This window comes from Hypomesus nipponensis, chromosome 7 (assembly GCF_054491055.1).
Source record: "Hypomesus nipponensis isolate SF chromosome 7, ASM5449105v1, whole genome shotgun sequence".
In the NCBI taxonomy this organism is placed as follows: domain Eukaryota; kingdom Metazoa; phylum Chordata; class Actinopteri; order Osmeriformes; family Osmeridae; genus Hypomesus; species Hypomesus nipponensis.
This window is the reverse complement of record NC_140367.1, coordinates 5,455,054-5,480,219: the sequence shown is the minus strand read 5'-3', so window position 1 is coordinate 5,480,219 and position 25,166 is coordinate 5,455,054. Positions and strand designations below refer to the sequence as shown.

At 46.4% G+C, this 25,166-nt stretch overlaps 2 protein-coding genes and 1 long non-coding RNA gene across 5 annotated transcripts; all 3 read right to left on the bottom strand.

Moving 5' to 3' along the window:
* Positions 1 to 3,859: 3,859 nt before the first annotated feature.
* LOC146276449 (uncharacterized) lies at positions 3,860 to 4,551 on the bottom strand. Its single transcript, XR_014762423.1, has 2 exons — positions 4,428 to 4,551; positions 3,860 to 4,168 (listed from the first exon to the last, which is right to left on the bottom strand). It is a non-coding gene; the product is annotated as an uncharacterized LOC146276449 (long non-coding RNA).
* Positions 4,552 to 7,829: 3,278 nt separating this feature from the next.
* pfkfb3 (6-phosphofructo-2-kinase/fructose-2,6-biphosphatase 3) lies at positions 7,830 to 16,239 on the bottom strand. 3 transcript variants are annotated; one of them, XM_084701273.1, is made up of 16 exons: positions 15,831 to 16,239; positions 14,060 to 14,188; positions 13,731 to 13,827; positions 13,525 to 13,591; positions 13,343 to 13,417; positions 13,125 to 13,181; positions 12,903 to 13,027; positions 12,560 to 12,767; positions 12,323 to 12,469; positions 12,079 to 12,183; positions 11,802 to 11,931; positions 11,632 to 11,694; positions 11,451 to 11,515; positions 10,972 to 11,151; positions 10,764 to 10,786; positions 7,830 to 9,389 (listed from the first exon to the last, which is right to left on the bottom strand). In XM_084701273.1, exons 1-16 carry the CDS (start codon positions 15,910 to 15,912, stop codon positions 9,383 to 9,385), a joined length of 1,560 nt encoding a protein of 519 aa, XP_084557399.1. In that variant the 5' UTR covers positions 15,913 to 16,239; the 3' UTR covers positions 7,830 to 9,382. The 3 variants fall into 3 exon arrangements, with proteins under 3 accessions (XP_084557399.1, XP_084557400.1, XP_084557401.1); XM_084701274.1 differs by having other exon boundaries at positions 8,056 to 9,697; positions 15,831 to 16,055; XM_084701275.1 differs by lacking the exon at positions 10,764 to 10,786 and having other exon boundaries at positions 9,214 to 9,389; positions 15,831 to 16,055.
* Positions 16,240 to 18,766: 2,527 nt separating this feature from the next.
* Positions 18,767 to 24,345, bottom strand: rbm17 (RNA binding motif protein 17). The gene is made up of 13 exons (XM_084701963.1): positions 24,248 to 24,345; positions 23,710 to 23,870; positions 23,450 to 23,566; positions 23,067 to 23,233; positions 22,746 to 22,858; positions 22,542 to 22,592; positions 22,204 to 22,348; positions 21,851 to 22,002; positions 21,336 to 21,392; positions 20,866 to 20,942; positions 20,683 to 20,781; positions 20,088 to 20,160; positions 18,767 to 19,217 (listed from the first exon to the last, which is right to left on the bottom strand). Exons 2-13 carry the CDS (start codon positions 23,827 to 23,829, stop codon positions 19,114 to 19,116), a joined length of 1,275 nt encoding a protein of 424 aa, XP_084558089.1. The 5' UTR covers positions 23,830 to 23,870; positions 24,248 to 24,345; the 3' UTR covers positions 18,767 to 19,113.
* Positions 24,346 to 25,166: the final 821 nt, after the last annotated feature.

Sequence of the window (25,166 nt, the reverse complement as noted above, 5' to 3'; positions counted from 1 at the left end):
AATGTGCTCAGTAAACTTATATGTATATGTGAAAGCTGTTTACATAGTTAACAAAAACAAGCATGCTTTAATTTATTATGGGGTAACTGTAATTGACTGATAACATGTTTTAGTTGGATGTTCTGAGTTCATACACGATACCCACAAGATGGCAGTGTTACACTACGTACCGCCTTGTCCCAATTACTGGAAAAACCCGCGTTTTATTTCCTGAGCGCCTCACATGACCATGTGACTCATACAGCAAGTGAAAATGAGTCATAGTTAGAACGTTTCAAATATTTTGTGTTATCTAATATAGTGGAATGTCAGCATAGAAGGACCGACAGACATAATGTGTTTATATTAATCAGTGAATAGAATGCCATTGTTGAGCTCACTATAGATTAGATGGCATTATGAATGGATGGCAGTGCTACAGATTCCATGTGACAGGTCTGGCAGACAGATTATAGTCAGTGTCATCATCACACAGGACAATTTGACACACAAAAGATCGACTTTAACCTTCACACACCTGTACAGGAGTCACACTGCATGCCCCACCCTTGACTATTATCTTTATAGTGTGTTTGTATTTGAGTGAGCATGCTTGGTATCTTTCATTTAGTCATTTAGCAGACGTTCTTAGCCGGAGTGAATTACAGTAAGTACAGGGACATTTCCCCAGAGGAAAGTAGGGTAAAGTGCCTTGCCCAAGGACACAACGTCATTTGGCAAAGCCCGATTCCCTAACCGCTCAGCCAACTGACTCCCCTTCCCTCATCTTTCACCTACAGAAGCTACAATGTGTTTCACCATTACAGTAAAATTGCAATATTTTACAGTGTACCATATGCCCCCTCTACATCCTAGATAAGGACATGACTTAGTGAAGGAGTAGTCCTGCTGTGAGTCTGGTGACTCACAAACACACACAGACAGGTCACCTGATCAGTCGTCTACACATAGAACAGAAAATGCATTCATATATGTCCTCCAGACCAATTTATTTAATGGCCTTGTAGTATGCCACTGATTACCAACTAGACAACCACCACCCCTCTCCAGGTTCACCACCCCAGGTACACACATCCTGGATGTAAGGTCAGGGTTAGGGTTCTGTGGGGGTAGACAGTCACATCAAGGTTTCTGTGTGTATGCATGGAAAGGTGCATATCCAGTATAATGACTGACTGTAGACTGTAGACTGTGTTCATGTTCACATGCAGACACATACAGCACAGACACAGTAAGTACAGGAACATACCCTCGAGGCAAGTAGGGTGTGTCTTGCCTAAGGACACACCGTCATTTGGTCTGGCCGGGAATCGAACTGGCGACCTTCAGATTACTAGCCCGATTCCCTAACCGCTCAGCCACCTGACCTACTAAAGCTTTCAAAAGCTGCTTGAGTGCTGGCCCCCATGCTGGCTGATTGTTTCATAAACATCAATGACCTACTTTACACCGGAGCTTAAGAAATATCCACCCTTGTGTATGTAGCGTGAACATACTTGGTCCTAAAGTTTATAGAGGAGGGTCTGCTACTTACTGAGTACCACCTTTTTCTCTGATGACCAGCGAGAGCGCTTCCTACTTTAGACTGGCTCAAGCACACCTGGCTGGGATTGCTCTAAGACGTCCTTAGCTTGCCAACTCTACTATTAGTCTTTAAATATAAGCTGTGATTCATGCTGTGTGTGTGCAGATGTGCATGCGTACAGGACGTGACGTACAGTAAGCGCGTGTGACACACTGTCACAGTCTTAGTATGTGTACATACCTTTCTCACGTTACTGCCAAGTAAGGAGATCAAGTTTGCTGTGAGGAGTCAGGTGGCTGAGTGGTTAGGGAATCGGGCTAGTAATCTGAAGGTTGCCAGTTCGATTTCCGGCTGTGCCAAATGCCGTTGTGTCCTTGGGCAAGGCACTTCACCCTACTTGCCTCGAGGGAGTGTCCCTGTACTTACTGTAAGTCGCTCTGCATAAGAGCTTCTGCTAAATGACCAAATGTAAATGTATGAGCCGTGGGGTGAGGAACCTCGTAAGAAACAGCCATCTTCAGATCTAGTCATGATATCAGCACAGTTCCACCTAGAGCTCTCTCTCTCTCTCACACACACACTCATTGGATTAGGGGTTGGGTAGCAGGACGAGGAACTTGGAGCGTTCCGTGCTGGTCTCTGCAGGAGAGACGTGTGAGATAGCAGCTCTGTCTTTGACTTAGCTCTGTTTCTAAGTCCATTAGACCTGCCGTAGCGTAGTGAAGAGGAAAGTGCGAAGGTGAAATGGTTCCAGAATGAAACAAGGTCTAATCATGTGTGCGTGATGGGGAGCATGGATGTGTCTGAGGTGAGGCAGCTTGTTGGAGAAGGCAGGTTCAGGGAGGAGACCACCTCTATCATCACCCATGTTTCTGATGAAACCCAGAGTAAGTTTTCCACACAGCCCTCTGGCTGTGGTAAACAGGGGAAAGGAGGACATGGTGAAATAGCCTGCAATGACAAGCGGGGCGATCAGCAGGAAATTCTCCAGAGAACAAAACACAAACACACACATTCTTTAAACTGGCTCCACACACACACTTGTGTGCATGCACATATACACACTCACACACATAGACAATCCTATTGTACAAACATTAACTGGTCTCTACCAGTATTTAGGGGTGACATTGAGGTCTTGATTTTCCCAGGGTTTCAGAAGTACACTATTGCAATGTGACTTGAATCTAACTTCCTTCTGTATTCATTTCATCATGGCGCAACACATGAACATCATCCTGCCAAATCAGGCCTCAAGCCCATTCCCTGGTAGGCTTGATTTGTACACTTTACATTCTCCACGATTTGACAGTCTGTGATTGAAGCTGTCAATCCAAAGCCAGTCAAATTGTCTGTAACTGTACATACATGTGTGAATGACAGCTATTCCTGATGTGTGACCAGTAATGCATTACAGTAATACAGCAGGCACACAGCTTCCCTGGATGAGTGATTAGTGTGCATCATGCTGTCAGACAGTCTTCAAGTCCACATAGTGACAAAACCTGTGTCACTTGCCTGTCAGCTGACACACCTGGCCTGTCCAGGGACCTTTGTAGGCCATGATGTAAGTCATTAATCCGGTAGCCAGGCATCGAGGCAGATAGACAGACACACAGACAGACAGAGAGACACACTAATACACAGACACACACACAGACAATCCTATTGTACAAACATGTTCTGGTCTCTACCAGTATGTAGGGGTGACATTGAGGTCTTGATTTTCCCAGGGTTTCAGAAGTACACTATTGCAATGTGACTTGAATCTAACTTCCTTCTGTATTCATTTCATCATGGCGCAACACATGAACATCATCCTGCCAAATCAGGCCTCAAGCCCATTCCCTGGTAGGCTTGATTTGTACACTTTACATTCTCCACGATTTGACCTTTGTAGGCCATAATGTCATTAATCAGGTAGCCAGGCATCCAGGCAGATAGACAGCCACACAGATAGACAGTCACACAGGTAGACAGACACACAGGTAGACAGACACACAGATAGACAGACAGACACACAGGTAGACAGACACACAGGTAGACAGACACACAGATAGACAGACACACAGGTAGACAGACACACAGGTAGACAGACACACAAATAGACAGACACACAGATAGACAGACACACAGGTAGACAGACACACAGATAGACAGACACACAGGTAGACAGACACACAGATGGACAGACACACAGGTAGACAGACACACAGGTAGACAGACACACAGATAGACAGACACACAGGTAGACAGACACACAGATGGACACACAAAAAGACAAACAAACATCGCTACGGCTTTACATCTCTGTGCAATCACCACATCATGAAATCAAATCAGAATGTTTTTTATTTTCATGGCAGTTTTTTTTGTACAAGCAGTGTCACAAAGGGCTTCACAGTGACCTGCAGTGTCAGCACAGGCAGATCCAGCCTGGTTCCTGCAGCTGGCCCCAGCAGGACCATGAGGATCATAAACTGGATTTAACAATATCAATTCAGTTATCACCCTCAGCGTGTGACAGTGTCAGAGATCACATCCAGTCTCCACGTGGACAATGAGGGTCAGGGTCAAGGTTGGGGTTTGTCGAGGAAGGTTCACCTGCACACACTTGAAGCCTGCTCGCAGACACACACAGATCTGCTCACACACACACACACATACACACATACACAAACACACTTACAGAGTTGCAAAACTGCTGAGTCAATAAAAATGCAGATCACACAAGTGAAGGTATCAATTTTCAGCAGCTGTTGGTTATCAGGAGATAGCTATGTAAAAGCATGGTGTGTGTTGGTAAAACATCCATTTGAAGGTAAACTATGGGTGTTGGTGTGTCTGTCTATACTTGTGTATGGTCAAACAGTTGATCTTAGAGGTATAAGCAGTTACTCACAGCTCATCCTCACCGCGAGTTCTGTGGGAAGTTCTAAACTTCTTTTTGGATGTTGTGGTGATGGTTGTATGCACTGATAGGTACATGGTTACCAGTACTGTCCACCAAACCCAATCAGACTGTCACCATGGTTAATCTGCAGAAGCAGTGAAAGGAGAGGAAAATGCTTTTACAGATCTATGACCAAGTAAGGGATGTGAGCAAACTCACGTATACCTTGCCCAAGCCCCATCCCATTTAATCCCTCACACTCTCTCTCGACATATCCCTCTCTCCTGTCCTCCGCCTCCCTGCCCCCTCCCTGTCTCTCTCGCTCCACCACTCATGACTGAATAATGGACTCCAGTGAGGAGAGTGATGTGCAAATGCTCACGTATCCAGGATAAACTCATTCACCCAGGCAGCAACAGAGAGAATGTCAGCAAACAGCGACGGGAAGGAGAACACAACTCTCTGTGGAACTGTAATGAACACCCACAAACATGTTAACTGTGTCTGCCCTCATGCCAACTGGCATGGCTGTAGCCTCAGCCACAGCAGTGGTATGGCTGCTAACTTGGTTTGCGACATCTGCAGTCAGAAAGGTAGAGTGGACATAGAGAGAGGCAGAGGGCTGAGTGGGCATTACCTGATGATACCTGAGCACTTGTCTGGCACTGGACACGTCCCGCCTCAAATACCTCACACACACTCAGCACCGCCTACCCAGCATGACCTACCTTCAACCCCAAACACATATGTCAAGCGTCCCAATCTTGACCTCCAGTTCTCATTTACAACAACAACAACAAGCATATCGAACAGCCTCGCTTCCAAAATCTAATCAGAGACAATAACACGTAAACAAGGTTTTCATCGTTGGTTTAATGAGCTGGTGTGTGTAGCCTATTCCACAATGACTGGTCTATTCAAGGCCTGTTGAATGGGCTCACTCCCTTTCCATTCAAACTGAGATCTCTCCATCGATGACCACCACACAAAGAGAGAGAGAGGATATTTCCCCATCAATTGCTATGACAGTGAGAAAGGGAAAGCTAGAAAGAGGAGTGGATTTGAGTGTGAAACCACAAATTACACTTTGCCCTTAATAATTCATGGCAAGCAATATCCACAGAGCAAATACAAGCCTTGTGTGTGCGTGTGTGTGTGTGAGGGATGGTGTGGGTTTTGGTCATAAAGTCATTAAGCTCTCTTTAGAGCTTTCTCTTCAGACAGTGATGCTTTGTTAGGTTGCTTTCTTCATGACTCAGTTTGAATTACAGGTGTGTGTGTGTGTGTGTGTGTTTGTGTGTGTGTGTAATAAGACTAGTGCAGGCTGGATCTCCTGAATGGGTTTAGATGTCCAGATCCTTTTAGACACCCAAAAGGGACTAGATCACATGACTTCTTAATAGGGATGAGCTAATCCCCTCAGGTAGGACAAGGAGCTGAGTCATAACATGCCACAAGACAGAGAGAGGGAAAGAGAGAGAGGGAGAGAGAGAGAGGTAAAGAGAGAGAGGGAGAGAGAGGGAAAGAGAGACAGAAATCTGCTCATTCAAATGTGATCATTTTAGACATAATTTAGTGATGAACACAGATCTTGATCCTTGGTCCAGAGCATGCATGGTTAAACTGCTGGTCCAGAGCATGCATGGTAAAAGCTTTGAGGTTGTCAGTCTTTCGTCATGGGAGTATTAGCCCCTCTATTTGTGGAAGCGCTGATTAGCAGAGCCAGTTAAACCAGGCCTGTGTTCCATTTACAGCTCTGACTCTGCATCTTCTCTCTCCCATGGAGATTACCCCCCCCCCCCCCAAACGCACAGACAACACACCTGACTGTCCTAACCTGAGTACAGATATAAAAACACACAGGCCGAAGACCAGTCAAATCCAGCCAAGCACAAATTCACTTCTGTATGGTTTCGAATAAAAAAGATATGATGTCGCTATCTAGCATTTCCTAGACACAGCACACGTTTATTTGAATGCACAGACATTAGCGCACAGGCTGGCTATACAAATTCAAATGCAAAGTGACTTTCCATCAATAAGTGTATACGTGTGACTTGACACACAGCTCCATGAGCCTCGTCACAGAAGAACTGGGCAGGGAGGACCACACTACCCAACAACCCACTGGCTGAGTCACACATCAGGAAATGAGGGAGAGATGAAGAATGAAAGTAACACAGATGGGGAATGTTTGAGTGTGTGTGTGTGTGTGTGTGTGTGTGTGTGTGTGTGTGTGTGTGTGTGTGTGAACTGTACACACTGAAAGAATTTGGCAGAGTTTGACTCATCCACAAGCAGAATAACTCTGCACATGTAAATGGACAGAACACAGGTCACCAATAAGCACTGAGCATTTGCAAGACAAAGTTACATGAGCTTTTTTTCTGCTCCTTTTAACACAGGACTGTTTATTGCACTTCCTATTAAGTGATTGTCATTGAGACAATATGACTGTTAACACGTCCCCAAGTCCCATTGATGTTGATATTGATTGGCTACACGTGATCCAATAATACTGACTTGACAGTGGCACACATAGGCTACTATAGTGTAGTGCCCCCCACACACGTGACTATACTGTATCTGTCTGGTCTAATCTATGGTCACACCCTACTCCAGCATATCTCATACCATAACCTAGATTTACATGAAACCCTATAGGACTCACAGAAGAGGATGGTGAACAATTACAGAAGTGAAGCATTATTTATGAGCCTTTGGACAATCTTTCTCTGCCAAACTGGTTTCACTGAACGCAGGTTGAGGGATTCTCGGAAATGAGTTGTCACAGTGGACTGCCCGCTTTCAAATGTGAGGTTTATGTGCTGCCGCTTGGCTAATCCATCTAGCTCAGGGAAAGTCATTAGTGCTGAATGTGGGCCACAGACAGGCAGCAGTCCCCCAGACTGTCTGTCCAGCTGGGAGAGGTTGTCTAGCTTCTGACTGTGCTGAGCTCATTGGCCTGGGTCTGGCCTGGTCCTGTCATGGGTCTGGCCTCGGTCTTTGTCTCCCCTCTACCCAAGAAGACGAAGAAGGCGATGCAGACATTACTTGGAAGAGCCAAGTCACCATGGAAACACTGCTGCAGCGTGGCAATCATATGTGACTATGGAGGAAAACCATGACTGTAGTTTCATAAATAAACCGTTAGGAATTCAATGCTTGTGTGTGAGGGGATATTCTTACCCCAGTAGTACTGCAAAAATAGCATAACACCAACTCATTTATTTACACTGGTACTCTGAATGAATGGGTGTGAAGGTGACTACTCCAAACTGGTGACACCCTACAGTAGCAAGTGTGTATAAAGTGACACATGACTAGCAGGCAAATTAGGTATTTTGTTAATTAGTAGGAGAATGAGGTATTTTGTGATTGATTGCAAATAAAGAGAGACAAAAACTAATATAGATGACAGTTTCTGTAGTTTTATTGGTCCAGTGAAAGCAGAATGTACATGTGTTCCTCTGCCCAGTCATTGTCAGGTAGTGGAGAGTCCTCAGGTATGAAACACAGTGCCACTCTCTCTCTTTACTATCATCAAAATCTACAAACAAATAAATAGTTTAAGAAAACATTTCTTACAAAAAAAACTGAGTTCAAGTATCAGAAGCAAACAAAAGTTTTACTGCCATTTAAAAACATAGTGATATCATTTGTCATTTTATCGTCATTTGTTTTATCAGTCAGCCGTAGCAGTAAAATAGATCCTCTGGCTGTTTCTATCACACTTCCTTCTTGAATCAATCCAAGTCACACTTCATGGAGCAGAAATTCCTGTACACTGTTCGGCCTCGCGCTTCCCTCCATCATCATATGTACAATGCAATTTACAAAAGCTAATTACAGATTAACATGTTATAACAAAAATATAGGCGCTCACACATGAAATGACATTTCCCCAACCACACAGATCAGGCTCCCACTCAGATGATCAGCACTGATTTCAAAATCAAGCAAAAAAAAAACAAAAAAAAAAGATTTTTTTTTTTTTTTTAAGTGTATTTGTACAGTGATATGTCATAGGCTATGTGCATTGTCTGAAGATCTGTCTGCAGGTGGGTAGGCAGCTGAGTCTATTGATATGGGCTGTACTGTACATTAAGCAGCTTTGAGTTTGCAGGACAAGCACTAGGCACTCTAAGGTATAATCTCCTTCATACCTCTCAAGATGGAGAGATAAACACAACCACTATGTGGCCACAAACCAACAACATACCGTACTTTCACACATACACTGAACAAAAATAATAACCGATTTAAAAAAACATAAGAACAAAAAGTGTTGTTACATAAAAGGTATGCAAGTACCCAAACAGAAAATGCATGACCTTCTTTGTAATAATCCAAACTAAGTTTTTTCTTCGATAACGTGCACAGTAGAACTCCACCTACTTCGTGTTCTTTGGTTGGATTCTTGTTCAAAGAAGCGTGCTGATTGCCCATTAAACCTGTTTAAACTGGAATTAAATGACGAACAGAATGATCTAACATAAATTCGAAGAACAATGCCATGACAACAGTTCTTCGCAAGAGGAGCGACGACAGAGAAATGAGAACGTGGATCTGGATGAGGGCAGTTGTGACAAGATCAAGAACACAGCTTTAGTCAGTCCAAATTTTACATGACATTCGTTGTGCATGAGGTTGTATTTCGTAGATCAAACATTTGTAGAAAGCCCCTTTCTGGAACGGTAAAGTTCCTTTGCATGGCTCTCTGACAGAGCTTGAGAGGATTGTACTGATCAGCTGTTCCTCATTGGGAGCTTCAGAGCCGGGACCTCCTGGCAGACAGCAGAGAACACTCTCAGGTCTGAGAAGGAAACAGGAAAGGGATGTCTCTGGGATGTGCAGAGACAGGAAGGGACGAACGCCGTGGCAACACGCTTGTCACTTCCTGGGATACCTGGCGTCTCATTGGCAGAGCTGAAAGACTTCGTGACTGTCCGTAGACTTCCTCTTCAGGTTCTGAGGAAACAAAATCACAGAAGGGAGAACCTCTGTCACATGACTTCAAAGACAAACAGGTACAGAAAAAAATCAACATCGACGAACGACGTAGCGCATCAGCTGATGACAGCACTACAGCGCTATACTAAACAGAAGCTCGACTACAAAAAACAAAAACAAATGATCTAAAAACAAATGTTATGACTCAAAACAAACAAAGAATGTCTCCACGCACACACTAGAAGCTATCCAGGCCATCTCTACTGTGGCTTTACCTTTGGAACACTAAGAGAGAGACCACTTTCAGATAATGAAGGATGGTGCGTCTTAATGCAAGACAAGAGAAGAAACACATACAAGATGAAGGTGTAGACAGGACAGGACAGGGAGGGCAGGACAGGACAGGGAGGGCAGGACAGGGAGGGCAGGACAGGGAGGGCAGGACAGGGAGGGAGGGCAGGACAGGACAGGACAGGGAGGGCAGGACAGGGAGGGCAGGACAGGGAGGGCAGGACAGGGAGGGCAGGACAGGACAGGACAGGGAGGGCAGGACAGGGAGGGCAGGACAGGGAGGGCAGGACAGGGAGGGAGGGCAGGACAGGACAGGACAGGGAGGGCAGGACAGGGAGGGCAGGACAGGGAGGGCAGGACAGGGAGGGCAGGACAGGACAGGACAGGACAGGACAGGGAGGGCAGGACAGGACAGGGAGGGCAGGACAGGGAGGGCAGGACAGGGAGGGCAGGACAGGACAGGACAGGGAGGGCAGGACAGGGAGGGCAGGACAGGGAGGGCAGGACAGGACAGGGAGGGCAGGACAGGGAGGGCAGGACAGGGAGGGTAGGACAGGGAGGGCAGGACAGGGAGGGCAGGACAGGGAGGGCAGGACAGGGAGGGCAGGACAGGGAGGACAGGACAGGGAGGGCAGTACAGGACAGGACAGGGAGGGCAGGACAGGGAGGGCAGGACAGGGAGGGCAGGACAGGGAGGACAGGACAGGGAGGGCAGGACAGGGAGGACAGGACAGGGAGGGCAGGACAGGGAGGGCAGGACAGGGAGGGCAGGACAGGGAGGGCAGGACAGGGAGGGCAGGACAGGGAGGGCAGGACAGGGAGGGCAGGGTTGGTGTGATTACACGGTGGGAGCAAATTTAGTCAGCGAATTGGAATGCCCCAAACACAATTGGACTTCAGGAAGTGTGAGGACTGGAAGAGGAGGGGTGAGGGAGGGGGCTTACATATCATGTGGATTCTTAGAAATACAGAAAGAAAGTCATTTCTGTTTATTATATTGGCGGAAAACTGTTAGGCAACCATTGTCTGCACCTATAAATACACTGGAGTATGAGGAAGAAGAACCAAAACACGAAGATACTGTAGAGAGAAAATACTTACAGGCAAACTTTCCCCAGCCAGTGCTGAGAGGAAGGGAGAAGGAGGGTGAGGAGGGTGAAGAGGGAAAAAAGGAGGATGAAACAGAAGGAGGGAAGTGAGTGCCAGAGGTGTGCCATTACAAGCACAGAGAAGAAGTGTAGACATAGAAATAAGGCATGCTGTGATGAACGAGATATGAATGTTGAGAGATCATGTGTGTGTGTCTCACCTGTCCAGCCAGGGCGAGGGGGAGAAGTGTGGGGGAGCAGAGGGACAGCGAGGGGGGCAGCTCATGGAGGGGGGGCTCGTCCAGCTCGTCAATGCGGGACTTCTTGATGTTGGGCTCTGGGCTGGTGAGGGGGGTCACACTGTTCCTCCTTAACAGAGTACCAGGACCCTTCTTCACCTCCTACAGAGAGACAGAAACAGAGAGAGAGAGAGAGAGAGAGAGAGAGAGAGAGAGAGAGAGAGAGACAAAGAGAGAGACAAAGAGAGAGACAAAGAGAGAGACAAAGAGAGAGACAAAGAGAGAGACGAAGAGAGAGAGGAAGGGAGAGAGTAGAGAGCGGGTGACAAACAGCAGAGAGAGAGTTTAGAATGAGTTTAGAATGAGTTTAGAATGAGTTTAGAATGCATCTCCAGTGCTGGATCAAAACGACGTTCAGATACACAAGCAAGGAATCTGGAGACACTGAAGGGAGCATTTACCTCAGGTCTGTCTCTGTGTGTGTTCACAGCATCCACATTCAGCGATATGGACTCCACTTTGCACCCTGCAGAACACAACCACAGCTCATTCAGCACTCATCGGCCAATGCAGGCCCAAGCTGCTGTAATCCTGTTAGGTTAATACATGTAGATGTAATAAACGCTAGCTGTGTATTCTCACCATAAGCCATGGGGGTGAGCTTCAGCACAGTATGAAGCGGGCACTTCAGGTACGGCATCTCATCTGCAATAACCAAATCAAGTATGAAGTCAGAGCAGCTACAGTACACTGCTAACACGGACAGCTGTGGGTGAAGAGAAACCGGCGGCTTACGGGATTTGTAGTCTCACCTGCACTCTTGTCCAGGAAGTAGGCTAGCAGGCAGCGCATGACGGCCTGGTGACAGACGACCAGCACGTTCTCCTGCCTCTCCAGCTCCATGATGACCGGCTCAACACGCTGCACCAGGTCCTGGTAGGACTACAGCCAGGAACAGGGGGAGGACGACAGAGAGAGGATTACTCATTCCGTTTATTCTCACATTGCATGCTCACATAGAAGCACACATTTATATTGTGTATACATATCAACTGTAACAATATAGAGTTCATTCCTGCGCTATCTCACCTCTCCTGTGGGGTAGCGGTAGTAGAACTTGTCCTGGTCTCTGAGAGCAAACTCGTCCGGATATTTCTCCTTGATCTCCTCATAGGTCATCTCCTCACACACACCCTGTAGGACACAACCGACATGTTCGAGCCGTGTCCTCACACACACCCTGTAGGACACAACCGACATGTTCGAGCCGTGTCCTCACACACACACGCACACACACGCACACAGCAGAATGGGTGGAGCGTGTGGGACTCACAGCGTCTAACTCGTTGAGGGCCTTCCACTGCTCGTAGGGCACCCCGAGGTCCTCAGCCGTCTGGATGCTGCGACACATCTGGCTGGTCCACACCTTCAGACCCTTCAGGTTCTGCTCCTCCACAAACCCTGATAGGGCAGCCGCAAACTGGAGACACAGGGATGGCGTGTGTTAGTTGTGTTTATTTGTGTGTGTGTGTGTGTGTATGCATGGAATGTGTAGACTATTTAGGTGTACCTTTTTGCCCCGTGAAGACAGTCCAGAGTCTCCCCCCAGCCGCCCCTGCAGGTTGTGCATGCTCTCCCCATGCCTGCAGAGGTAGATGGCCCTGGGCTGGACGTGGATGTTCATCAGGTAGTACACGATCTTACTCTGGATGTGGTCCTGGATGCGGTTCACCAGGAAGCGCCTGCCCACGTCGATCACCTTGATGAAGGATAGATCCCTGCATAGAGGGTGGAATGGGGTCAAGCCACATGTTTCTGTTTTGTGTGTGTGTGTGTGTACAGTGTGTGTGTGTGTGTGTGTGTGTGTGTGTGTGTGTGTGTGTGTGTGTGTGTGTGGAGGAGGCAGGACCCACCTGTCATACTCATCAGGGTCCAGGGGCTCGTAGTGAGCTTTGTAACACTCAATCCTTTTCTGGAAGTCCAACATGGCGTCTGTCTTGTTGCAGTCCTGGTAGTCTGGGCAGGACACCTTCACTTCCTGTATGAAGAAGACAACGGTGTGATCACAATTCAACTTTAGATTTGTAATATTTTTAACAAAAGCATTTTATTTTAATAAATCACTCAGAACTCACCATTATATTTGAGGCGATGACGCTCGGATCATCACACACAGACTCAATGAAGAAAACCTGTAGTGAGATAGAACCATCGTCAGTCCTTTCAATCAGGCACCACCATCCTCATCACCCTCTTTATCCCACTGAGTCACTGACACGTATGGGTCTGACTCAGCTCAAACACACGAGTGTCACGCCTGCCTATGCACTGGGGTAACCATAGCAACACCAACCTTGAAGCAGTGCTCGCTGCCGAAATCCAGGATCATGTCTCGCCTGTCGCGCGTCGTGTTTGTAGCATCAAACACCTGCACAAAAAGAAGACAGAGAACCTATGACTGGAAATATCAACCAACTACATTCCAAACAAGATACGAGGTGTGCTGGAGAGGTTCATGCTGGAATGCCGACTTACCGCCACTTGTCCCCCCTCCTCTGTCAAATAGCACTTGACGTCTCTGAGTGCAGCCAAGGCACACTGTCTAAAAAGGAAAACATAATCTTCCTGTTAGCTTGTGAAACAGTCTCCTGAATACAGATGCTGTGTTCCAGAGTAGATCTACTGTGTGTCACTCTAGATTCTAAGTCGACTGGTGGGCTGCTGTGATTGGCTTGACTTACTGTCTGATCTTCACAGCATTCTCGTTGTCAGACTTGAAGAAGTCGTAGGAACTGTAGTTTTTGACCGCCTCTCTACGGTACTCCCCCACGTTGAAGACTGGACACAAAAACACAGGTGAGTTTGTAGAAGCACGAGTCGAGACATTTGTGTCAGACAGACAAACAGGAGTACAGGGCCAGACGAGGATGCGACTTCAGAAGAACAATGTCGACCTCTGTCGGCATTAGGATAAAGCATAGAGGCACATGACGACTGATAGGATCAGCCTGGTTATCATTCTCCAGCTCGTCCACGTGTGTCAACATGTGTTTAAGCCTGTGTCCTGTACCTTTGGTGGGCATGCCAATCCAGTTGAGGTAGCGGGTCAGTTTCTTGGACATGTAGGTCTTCCCCCGAGCTGGCAGACCCACCATCACAATAACCGTGGGGGGGTTGGCCAGGTGTGGGCCCCCACCAGCTACAAAAAAGGAGAAAGACAGAGTCAGGGGTTATCATTTAGAAAACTCAAAATCTCTACGGTAAAGCAATTTGTCATCGACTGACCATAACCTGCATAACGATGTTCGCTGCAAACTCATCTAATAATAAGTTGGTAAAAATAAACCCACTGCCCCAGTTCAGCCCTCTCGACACCCTGTCACCCTCCTCCCCTCCCCGGGGCCCTGAAATGAGGTCAGCTCCCATGCAGCAGTTCTCCAATAACCCCCTCTCACTGGCCCTCTCCATGTCCACCCACCCACCCACCCACCCACACACCCACCCACGTACTAAGCCAGCACATACCCTGGCTCAGTCGTCAGATCAACTCTGCATCACTGAACATGTGGCCCACAACCATACAAGACTACACTGTACACACACACACGTTTAGGTACAGTATTAGAGAAGTAGCCTCAGTCACCTGGTGACCTCACGTGGACATGAAAGTGTCATAAAAGCCTGTACTCTGAGGAGATCTGCTCTGAGAAGCTATTGGAGATATTGGATGTCTCTCTGAACCGTGTCTGAAGGAAACCACCTCAAAGACACCAGGTTATTTACAGGTGAGGTAGTCCTTCCACATCTTACGACATCTTACATTTTGCGTTCAATCTATCCTCTCTTCCACACCCAGTCATCTCTTCCCCTTTCGATAGCTAAACTCTCAATACAATTCTGTCCAACCCACCCTCTTGTCTACCTGCCGCCCGCGTCATCCCTCTTACACCTCCCTCAGTCTCTCTGTCACTCTCAGTGTCAAGGAGGAGCTCATCCCATTAGAGGCTAAGGTCACTGGGGATGCAGTCTGTGTGTCACTGACCAGTCATGGGAAAGGACATTAGGTGGGGGTCTAATCCAGAGCTAACGATAATTATCCTAGGCTGTCCTCTCTACCTGTTTGGACCAGTACATATTCACAGAGGTGAAGATGGTATAATCTTTATTATATGAATTATCAAGCACTTATCTTTACAGACATAGACAGGAAGACATGAATAGGAAGATGCTATTCAGGAATTCATGCATTCGCTCATTAAGAAAACCGACCACTGAGACGCTCGCGCCATGCAATCGCACACCAGCTTATCCAATCACAGACAATGAGACCCTGGAATCGCCTTGACATTCCCTCCCACACACTGCTTCATGCCACGAGCAGAGCCCCTTGCACGGGGTACCGACCGGGCTTGTTCAATGGTTGCTATGGAGACCAAAGCTCCGTCACGCTCTACTAGGAATCAATTTTGAATACCTAACTCACTCGCATGCAGTGTAACAACGCCCAGAAGAAGCTGAGATATTATAGACACCGTAAAATATACAGTGAAGTCAGTGGGCTACTTACGTCTTATTACGTATTTATAAAATTGGTAGATGTTTTTGTTGGGATCGTTGGTCGTATACAACCAACCCCACAATGGTAGTTATTTGAAACTCATAAAGACGTGTTTTGCACATTATTATATGTAGTTTATAGCCTGAGTAAAATAAAATAAAATATATAGCGCAGAATTTCAAAAGTTCAAAACACTTTTTACAGTAGTAAAAACTGTATCAGTAACCCCATGATTTACTTAAAATTGATGCAATAAAAACCTGTTGATTTTCAGGTTGCTTACCTCTCTTGGGTACAGCTGGTTTATCATCTTTAGATGGAATCCAGATCTTTTGGATTCTGTTCTGAGTCAGCTCTCTTGGCATTCCTTGGAGATGGAGATGAAGACGAAAGAACTTCGATTTCCCCGTGTATCAGTTCCAATAAACGCCCCCAAGTAGGCTACAGTCAATGACGAAGGTCAGATCAACGCAGTGAAATCAAATTACAAATCAAGTTCAGATGTTTAGTTAGTTTTGGTCTCAACAATTGTAATCTGTCAATAGAAATTCTTGGCAATAAGCCTTTTCCGATGCTTTTCTGATGCCGGTCAGTCTGTGTCGGTGAAATAATCTACCGGTCTGTGTCCCAGATCCTCTATTTAAACTCACAGAGCAGGAAACAACGTGACAAGCAGCAATGACGTTAGGCCCCTTTTGCCGGTTTGCGCGCGCGCGGGACGTGTCTGTCAGAACTAAGGCTCGTGTTGCGTCACCTTGTGGCTGCAATCGGTAAACGTACTTCACCATACCAGAGCCTGTTTAAGGATATATCTATATTAGACATTCTCTGACCATACTGTATGCGCTTTTTGCCTGGATCAGTCGTTGAGCTGTCAGTCCTGTATAGTATTTAATAAAATAATTTCGACAGACATAAAAACTATTATTTAACGTGTAAAATTGGGATAGTAATGCTGTAGAATATAGTTGTTCTATATACACGGATTTAATCAGTTTTGGCTAAGTTGAGAAAAAAAGGGAAAACCGGTGCACGTGCAACACCACACGCAGACCAATTAGATAAAAGTAACATTTGATTGCAAAAAACTGTGAAGTACACAAGACATTTCTAAATAACATGTTGACTTCTGGAACCAAGCTGGTCGAGGCGTGGCTGTACTCAATTACTTTTGTCAACAACAACATACTATTTTTACATCTTGTTCTGAACTGTAGAGGTACCTCTCGAGGACTTCCCATCCACGAGCCATCCATGAGCCACACACGCCTGTGCTCACTTTAGTGCTCCCCACCCCGGCCCAGATCTTCGCACTAAGCTTAGTAGCTCTCTGGGCCATATCTCCCCTTGACAACACTGCACTTAATCTTAGTTGTGGAAATATAGTATTTATTATCTTTTTCAAAAATGGTTTACTCGTTTCTATCATTTAATTTGTGGTATATTCTTGAGCCTACCTATTTCTAGACTGGAACCAACTTATTTTAAGATATCTTGTTGAGTAAAATTATCTGTCCATGCAGCAAGATAATTTCACTTGTATTAAGTCATATTGCATCACAGTGCTGAACTGCACAACCATGACCTATGGCAGCTGACCCGAGGTAAACCAGTACAGATGAACTTCAATCTGCTGCTTACAGTGCCTTGCAAAGTATTTGGCCCCCTTGAACTTTTTGACCTTTTGCCATATTCAGGCTTCAAACATAAAGATATAATTTTTTTTGAAAAAGTGGGACACAATCATGAAGTGGAACAAAATGTATTGAATATTTAAAACTTTTTATTTGCCCCCCTTAACTTAATACTTTGTAGCGACACCTTTTGCTGCGATTACAGCTTTAAGTCGCTTGGGGTATGTCTCTATCAGTTGTGCACATCGAGAAACAGTAATTTTTGCCCATTCCTCCATGCAAAACAGCTTGAGCTCAGTGAGGTTGGATGGAGAGCTTTTGTGAACAGCAGTTTTCAGTTCCTTCCACAGATTCTCGATTGGATTCAGGTCTGGACTTTGACTTGGCCATTCTAACACCTGGATATGTTTATTTGTGAACCATTCCATTGTAGATTTTGCTTTATGTTTTGGATTATTGTCTTGTTGGAAGACAAATCTCCGTCCCAGTCTCAGGTCTTTTGCAGACTCCATCAGGTTTTCTTCCAGAATGGTCCTGTATTTGGCTCCATCCATCTTCCCATCAATTTGAACCATCTTCCCTGTCCCTGCTTAAGAAAAGCAGGCCGAAACCATGATGCTGCCACCACCAAGTTTGACATTGGGGATGGTGTGTTCAGGGTGATGAGTGCTCTCTGCGCATTAAACGGACCTCTGAGACTATCACAGAACAGGTGCATTTATATGGACACTTGATTACACAGAGGTGGATTCTATTTGTCATCATGAGTCATACAGGTCAACATTGGATCATTTAGAGATCCTCACTGAACTTCTGGAGAGTGTTTGCTGCACTAAAAGTAAAGGGGCTGAATACTTTTGCATGCCCAATTTTTCTGTTTTTGATTTGTTAAAAAAGTTGATGATATCCAATAAATTTCCTTCCACTTCATGATTGTGTCTCCCACTTGTTGATTTTTTCTTTATGTTGATATCTTTATGTTTGAAGCCTGTTTGAAGCCTGAAATGTGGCAAAAGGTCGAAAAGTTCAAGGGGGCCGAATACTTTCGCAAAGCACTGTACAGTGTGGCCTCATAGCACTGCTTAGACTGGTGGTATTCAGGTTACAGTCAGAGTGACCTTTGCCCCCCCCCCCCCCCCACACACACACACACACCCTTCCACTGCCTCTGCATGAGCCAAGCATGCAGCGCTCCATGGCTTCCTTCATGTCACACACACACCTGCTTACACCCTTCTCGTTCCATTTCTCCCATCATGACTCCCTCACTCTGACCTGCCCAAACAGCACCTCTAGGAAGGAGCTGTGTCCTTCATCTTGTTTTCATAACATTATCTTAATAGGAATTCCATGTTCATAGAAATGAGTAATTGGATCCTCTCTAGTTCAACTCCCCAGGGTCTCAAGTCATTATGCATAAGAGCTGAATGGGTCTGGGCCAGGTTTCCTGCGTCACTGCCCCAGTACCCCCTCACCGTTCTGGGCTAAGTTTAGAAAGAGCCCCTGGTGGACCAGGCCCCATGTTCTTCCCCAGAACAAGAACTGGTGATGAGAACATGACAAGAGGAAGACAAGCTAAAACTACTTTCATTTAAAACGAGACATTTAATTTTCAGGTTTCATTTGTACAAGATGAAAATGTATTAAGACACAGATATCAAGGGCCTCATGGTGAGTGGAATTCATTCATATCCAAGTTGTCGTTTCTGTTCAGCCACAGTGATTTCCTCTTCACGCAAAACAAAACAACCTACTTGTGGGACTACTCGCTATACTTAGACACTGTAAGTTCGGAGAATAGCGTTTGGCCTATATACAGAGGTCTGATGAGGATGTGTGTGTGTGTGTGTATGTGTCCATGAATCAGACAGCCGGTTCCTGCTGGTGAGAAGTGGGTGCTGATTGTGGCGGGGTGGTTCTGTTGAGTCTGGCTCACACCTGCTCCCCCAGGTCTAGAACCCTGAACTTATCCAGGTTGTAGAAACAGGCCTTCACCACGCGCCCTCCAAAGTACCGGCCGTTAAGATCCACCACGGCTAGAGATAAAAGACAACAACTTATCAATGATTACTCCTAGTACAAGTTATCAATGATTACTCCTAGTACAAGTTATCAATGATTACTCCTAGTGCAAGTTATCAATGATTACTCCTAGTACAAGTTATCAATGATTACTCCTAGTACAGGTTATCAATGATTACTCCTAGTACAGGTTGTCAATGATTACTCCTAGTACAGGTTGTCAATGATTACTCCTAGTACAGGTTGTGCTGCAGACCGCAGGGAAGAGACATGGAGTGTATGGTGATTCTAAGACACACAGACTCAACACAAGCATCTCCATTCCAATGTCACTGAACCAGGAGTCGAAGAAGTTTGGTGTCGTTTGTTGGGACAGTAAACAAGTGCACAGTTCTGTGTTGAAAGTCCAAATGGTCATCGGATTTAGAAGGCTCTGGTAGTTAAATAATCACTTGACTATAAGAACAAAAGCTGTGACGTGAGTTAGTGTTCTCAAACTCAAGGAGATGACTTGTGAAATAAAATAACAGGATTACCTGAATTATATCTTCCAGAATACATATGTGATTGTGTCAAGTATTTTGTCATCCTTCCCAGCAGTGTGTGTGTGTGTGTGAATGCATGCGTGTGTGTGTGGTCTGCTGTCCCACTCCCTGTCCCCCTTAGAGGATGTGATGTAAGTGCTTAGGGGAGGGGCCTGGTGGAACAGGTGACGCAACACCAAGGGGAGACCAGTCTCACCTGAATCTTGATCTGGGACAACCCATTTAGACTGAGACCCACATAAGGCACACACACACACACAGCTCCAGTTATACAATGATGATAGTGCTTGCACACGCACACACAGACGGACAGGCCCAGACAACAGGGCAGCTGCTGACCTTTGATGGCTGACTCCACCCTCTCAAACTCCAGGAATATCCTCACCGCTTCATCGTCGGTCACAAGTGCAATCTGGAAGCAACAATATGGTTCAATTAAAAACAAGCGTGAACACTTACCAAGCAACCTACAACACCAATTATATATCTGGAAGTCATTATGCAATAGCAGCAGGCTTTGACTAAGGATCACAGTCCTCTAAACTTGTGGAGAACACCAGTCCACTTTAATCCTGCATGTGGATAAAATGCCAACGTGTTATTTGAGGAAAGAATATGGCAAACGAATACTTATTTTTGTCCAAGTGGGCAGTAAAAAAAAATTCAGTGACTTAACATCCTGTGCTAAACGGATTAACTAGGTAGAATGTTTTTCTTTCTCCCACATTTCCATAGCAAACTAATGATGGGGCATTAGCATTTGGAGGCAGTGCCACCGGAGGGGGGATTTTTCAGTCTGGCTGCAACCTTGGCCTCATCCTCTGGAGGCCTGCCAAAACCAGCAGAACACAGCGTACGTGTCGTGGAGAGCTGTGATCCCAGTTAGCAGCTACGGAGTGTGTGTGTGCGGGCTCAGCAGAGGACCTCCCCTTACCTCAAATATGACACACTTGGTAACTTTGCCGTATTTCTCACACTCCTCTTTGGTCTCGCCTTCCAGGTCCTCATCCACCTCGCCTCTGCCCACCATGTTCTGAAACACATACGCTGCTTAGACTACGTGTGACACGCACACACGCTCATCAGATAGAGCACTCTCTCACGCTGGCAAACCAACCCGCAGCAGCACGACTTTGGTGGGACACTTGAGGATCTCTGTGAGGGGGTTGGCATCTGACTTCTTGGATGAGTCAGCTGATAGGGGACAAAAAGACGACAAGATGGATTACGTCTGCGGAATGGCATGTTCCTGTCCAGCAAGGAGAACATGAGTAGATCTTACTGAGAAGGTTGTGTTCATAAAAGCCTGTAGAAAATGTTCACGGGTTGACAGTTGAAACTTGAGGTAGAAACATAGGAAAGCTACACTATGAACCATAACGCCCTTAATCAATTTGGTTTCTAGTTCCATATGACTTAACCCCAATTGAGATGAACAGGATGTGCCATTTAGTGCTAGCCTGGCTGAGCATTACTGGCTAGTGGCCACTCTGGATGGCAGACATACAGAACACACACAAGAGACTGGACAGAGAATGGCAGGATATGATGCGTGTGGGAAACAGGATGTGATGTGTGGAGCCCAACCTGGAGGCCCCGAGCCCTGGGCTGAAGGCTCAGCTGCTGCAGACTGACTGGATCCTGCTGCTTGGACACACACACACGCAAGACAACACAAAACAACACGCAGATGTTGAAACCAATAGAATCACGCATGGATGACAAGTGCAAATCAAAACAGAACCTTCAGTGAGGCCGACAAAGACAAACTGTGGAACTAGAAACCGTGGCTGTGGACTGACGGCCTGGTCTCCACGGCCGTCACAAACACATCAGCCAAAGCTGCTCACAGGAAGGAACAGGGGATCCGGTTAAGAAAGTGTCATAGGGACAGAATATGACAGGAAACAGATAAAAGCCAGTAAACAGAACCCTGCCAAGACTGAAAAAGGAGATGGAGAGTGAGAAGCGAGATGGTTGAGTGAGAAGACAGAGGTGAGGAAACAGAGCGATGGAAGGACTGAGACACAGGAGGAGAGACAGAGACAGAAGGACAGGTGCGACAGACAGTAAAAGGAAGCGATGGAAGGAGGGAGAGGTACGTTTCTCTGCAGCGTCTCCTATGATGATCTTGCCGCCCCTCTTGCTGGTCTTCTCCACTGACAGGGCCGTGCTCAGGCCCTGCTCATGCTTGCCCAGGCCCTGCCCCTCTCTGAAGCCATACTTCTGCATGATCTTATGGGCCACCGTCCCTCTGGTGGACACACACGAGCATTACATTATCTCCCTGTACCGAGTCAGCATGTGCCTTGCAGTCATAATGAACACCAGTTATCACTCTACACATCAAGGCTCATTGTCTCACAGCTGTTTATTAGCGTGACCATGAACACCTTGTGGTGCAGTGTAGCATTGGGATAATGGTAGGTCTAAATGGATGTATTGTGATACTCACCCCATGTTGGCCAGGAATGTGTTGGTAGGCCCGGGAGGGGAGCGGGGCCGCTCTGAGTCTTCGTACATGGGGGGTGGGATGGCTGCCTTGGAACCCCGGGGGGGTCGCCCCTCCTCTTCATAGGGGAATGACGAAGAGAAAGTGACTGAGAAAACAGAGAGGGGAGGGGGGGGGGTGTTCTGTTAGGAAGTTGTTGGAAAACACTGATACCTAGTGGATGATCATCCTCACCACACGCTGTCCCCCATACTCACATTATACACAATACACACAAACTGTTCTCTCTGCACCCCTGACACTAAACTCCCAGAATAGACAGACGTCAGGCCCACACTCACCGTCTCTATCCACAAGGGAGGAGGGCGGGGCGATGGCAGCTCCACCCAGAGCTGATGGAGGGAAAGGAGGAGTAGGGAGTGGATGAGCGTACACAGTCTTAAAACTCACAACATTGCTTAATCTCCATACTAGCGTGTGAAGTGAGGGTGTGCATGCCTGGGTAATAGGGTACTACTACTGCTGGGTACACCCTCTGCCCTCACCTCTTTTCCTCCTCTCCTTCTCGTAGTCCTCCTCTTCATCCGATTCTCCCTCCGCCGCGGGGAAGCGGGAAAACCCGCTGGGGACGCTGCCCTCGTGTCGGTCCTTCCTCTTCCTGGAGAGGGACACAACACAGGTAAAACACAGGTAAAACACAGGCAAAACACAGGAGACACAAGATCATCGATCACTATATACCAGACCAGACATGGGCTGGCTGACGTGCAAATTGACATTGGTTGATTTCACTGTGGGATTTAGTCAAACTGAGTGGGTATCGGCTTGTTGACGGCAGATGAGTGTGTCAAGCACCCGGGCCGTACTTTTCCCTCTCCTCGATCTCCTTCAGCCGCTCGTGCTCCCTCTGCTTCTGTCGTTCCTCACGGTGTCTCTTCACTACCTTCTCGTAGTCGTTGGGGAACATGGGGTCGTACTCATCAGCCAGAGGGATCAGGACGTCCCCTGAGGAGAAGCCTGAAGGCACCGCTTCCTGATTCACACACACACACACACACACACACACACACACACGGATGAAGACAGAGAGTACACTTACAACTAGAGAAACCAGATGTGACACAGGCTCCCTTACACTTCTCTCTCTCTCTCTCTAGAAACTTTTCATTTCTCTCCAGTTCTTTAACTGTTTTGTCCGTCTCTGTCTCTCTTTTCCAAGTTATACACAATTATGCAAGAAACGTTTTACCTTGAGCCCTGTAGCAATGTGTGGGGGTGTGTCTAGGATCTGTCTGTCTTCACTGGATCCGCCCCTCTTCAGGTCGATAACGGGAGCAAGGACTGTAGTCTGCTTCATCCGCTGGGTCTGATGAGACACACATATACACCAAACAAAGCCGTCATCGTTGTTCCACCTGCAACTTTGTTAACCTAAGATACTGCTTGATAGCGGGCATTTCGTTCGTTCAGAGAACAGGTCACAATCACTGGTCTTAGAGGTGTCTTTACCTTTGCTTGAGTCAGAGCAGCCTTCTTCACCTTCAGCTGCGACTGGAGCAGTTTGAAGTTCTTAGACCAGCCCTCGGTCTTGGCGTCACTCGCGACGCCCAAGTCGTCGTAGAGCGACATGGTTGTGCGGGTATCAAGATTTCTATTTTAAATGTATTCTCCTGGCAGACAACACAAAGATCACAATGATGTACTTACACTGTGTAAGTAAAAAAAACAAGCACGCTGTCTAGCCGACACACTTTTGATCACATTTCCTGTTATAGGCTAATCCATTATCATTAAAGGCTCGATATATTAACATTTAGCTGCCTTGCGCACCCGTAGCATCACAGTTTGTGGACACAGACATAACAGAAAGAAGAAAAATATTGTGCCAACCAGCTAACGTTAGCTAGCTATTTAGCATTTACTAGCTACCACGGCGCTCAGATTTTATCCAAAAATAACTGTCACACAAGTATGGTGCATTCACCAATACAAATATGCATATAGTTTTTTATATCTATATTGTCATTATAACTATATAGCCACATACCTGAAACTACAAGTATAACAAGTAGTGGAGACTTTGAAAAAGCTACGCTAGATGAATGTACGTGTTTAGCTGATGCACACGCTTATCGACAAAACAACGTAAAGAAGGGCATTGCAACTACGCCCCTTGATAGATTCCACCTAGCGGTGGGGATGATTGTCTTGGCGAGCAAGTAACAACTGTAAAAACTGTTGTTACGAATTAAAACTGAATTTTCAAAACCTAAATACAATATATGTCGCCAGCTGTATTTTATTGGGACATATTTAAATTATATACTGTAATAGTACAACAGTTTGGTGTAGTTTCCCTTTCGTATCACTAGATGGCAACCTTGACCATACACAATGAAAGTGACTGAATCCAACAAAGGTAACTTTAAATAAATAAAAAAACGGTACATTTAATTATGTAGCTCTAGGTTTCATAGTTATATTCTGTGCTCGAACATCACAACAAAACATCACATTCTGAATCCAAATACGAAACTGAATTCAATTTCCTGCACCAACCCATTCTTTCTCCCCGACTCCCTCTCCTCCCTGTCCTTCCCTGGGCGCCAGTCGTGGGTTGCCAGGCTTGTTGGGGTAAACAGCCGGGGCTCTGTCTAGTGATGCCTCACAGAGGCTCATAATGCAGTCGATTTGCAGGCAGCAGCGCGGCTGGTTAGGCCGATCTCTGCGTGCCGAGAAGGCCAAGTCAGACACACTGGAGAGGAACGTCAGAAGATTGGATCCACACAGATGGAGGTGTGTGGTTGAGTGCATGTGTGTCTGTGTGTGTATGTGTGTGTTTGTGTGTGTGACAATAAAAGGCTATGATAGAGGTTTAAGGTTTGTCTGGTGGGATGGAGGGGTGGAAGGGGGAGTGTGTGTATGGTTGTGTGTGTTGTATGTTGGTGTGTGTGTGTGTGTGTGTG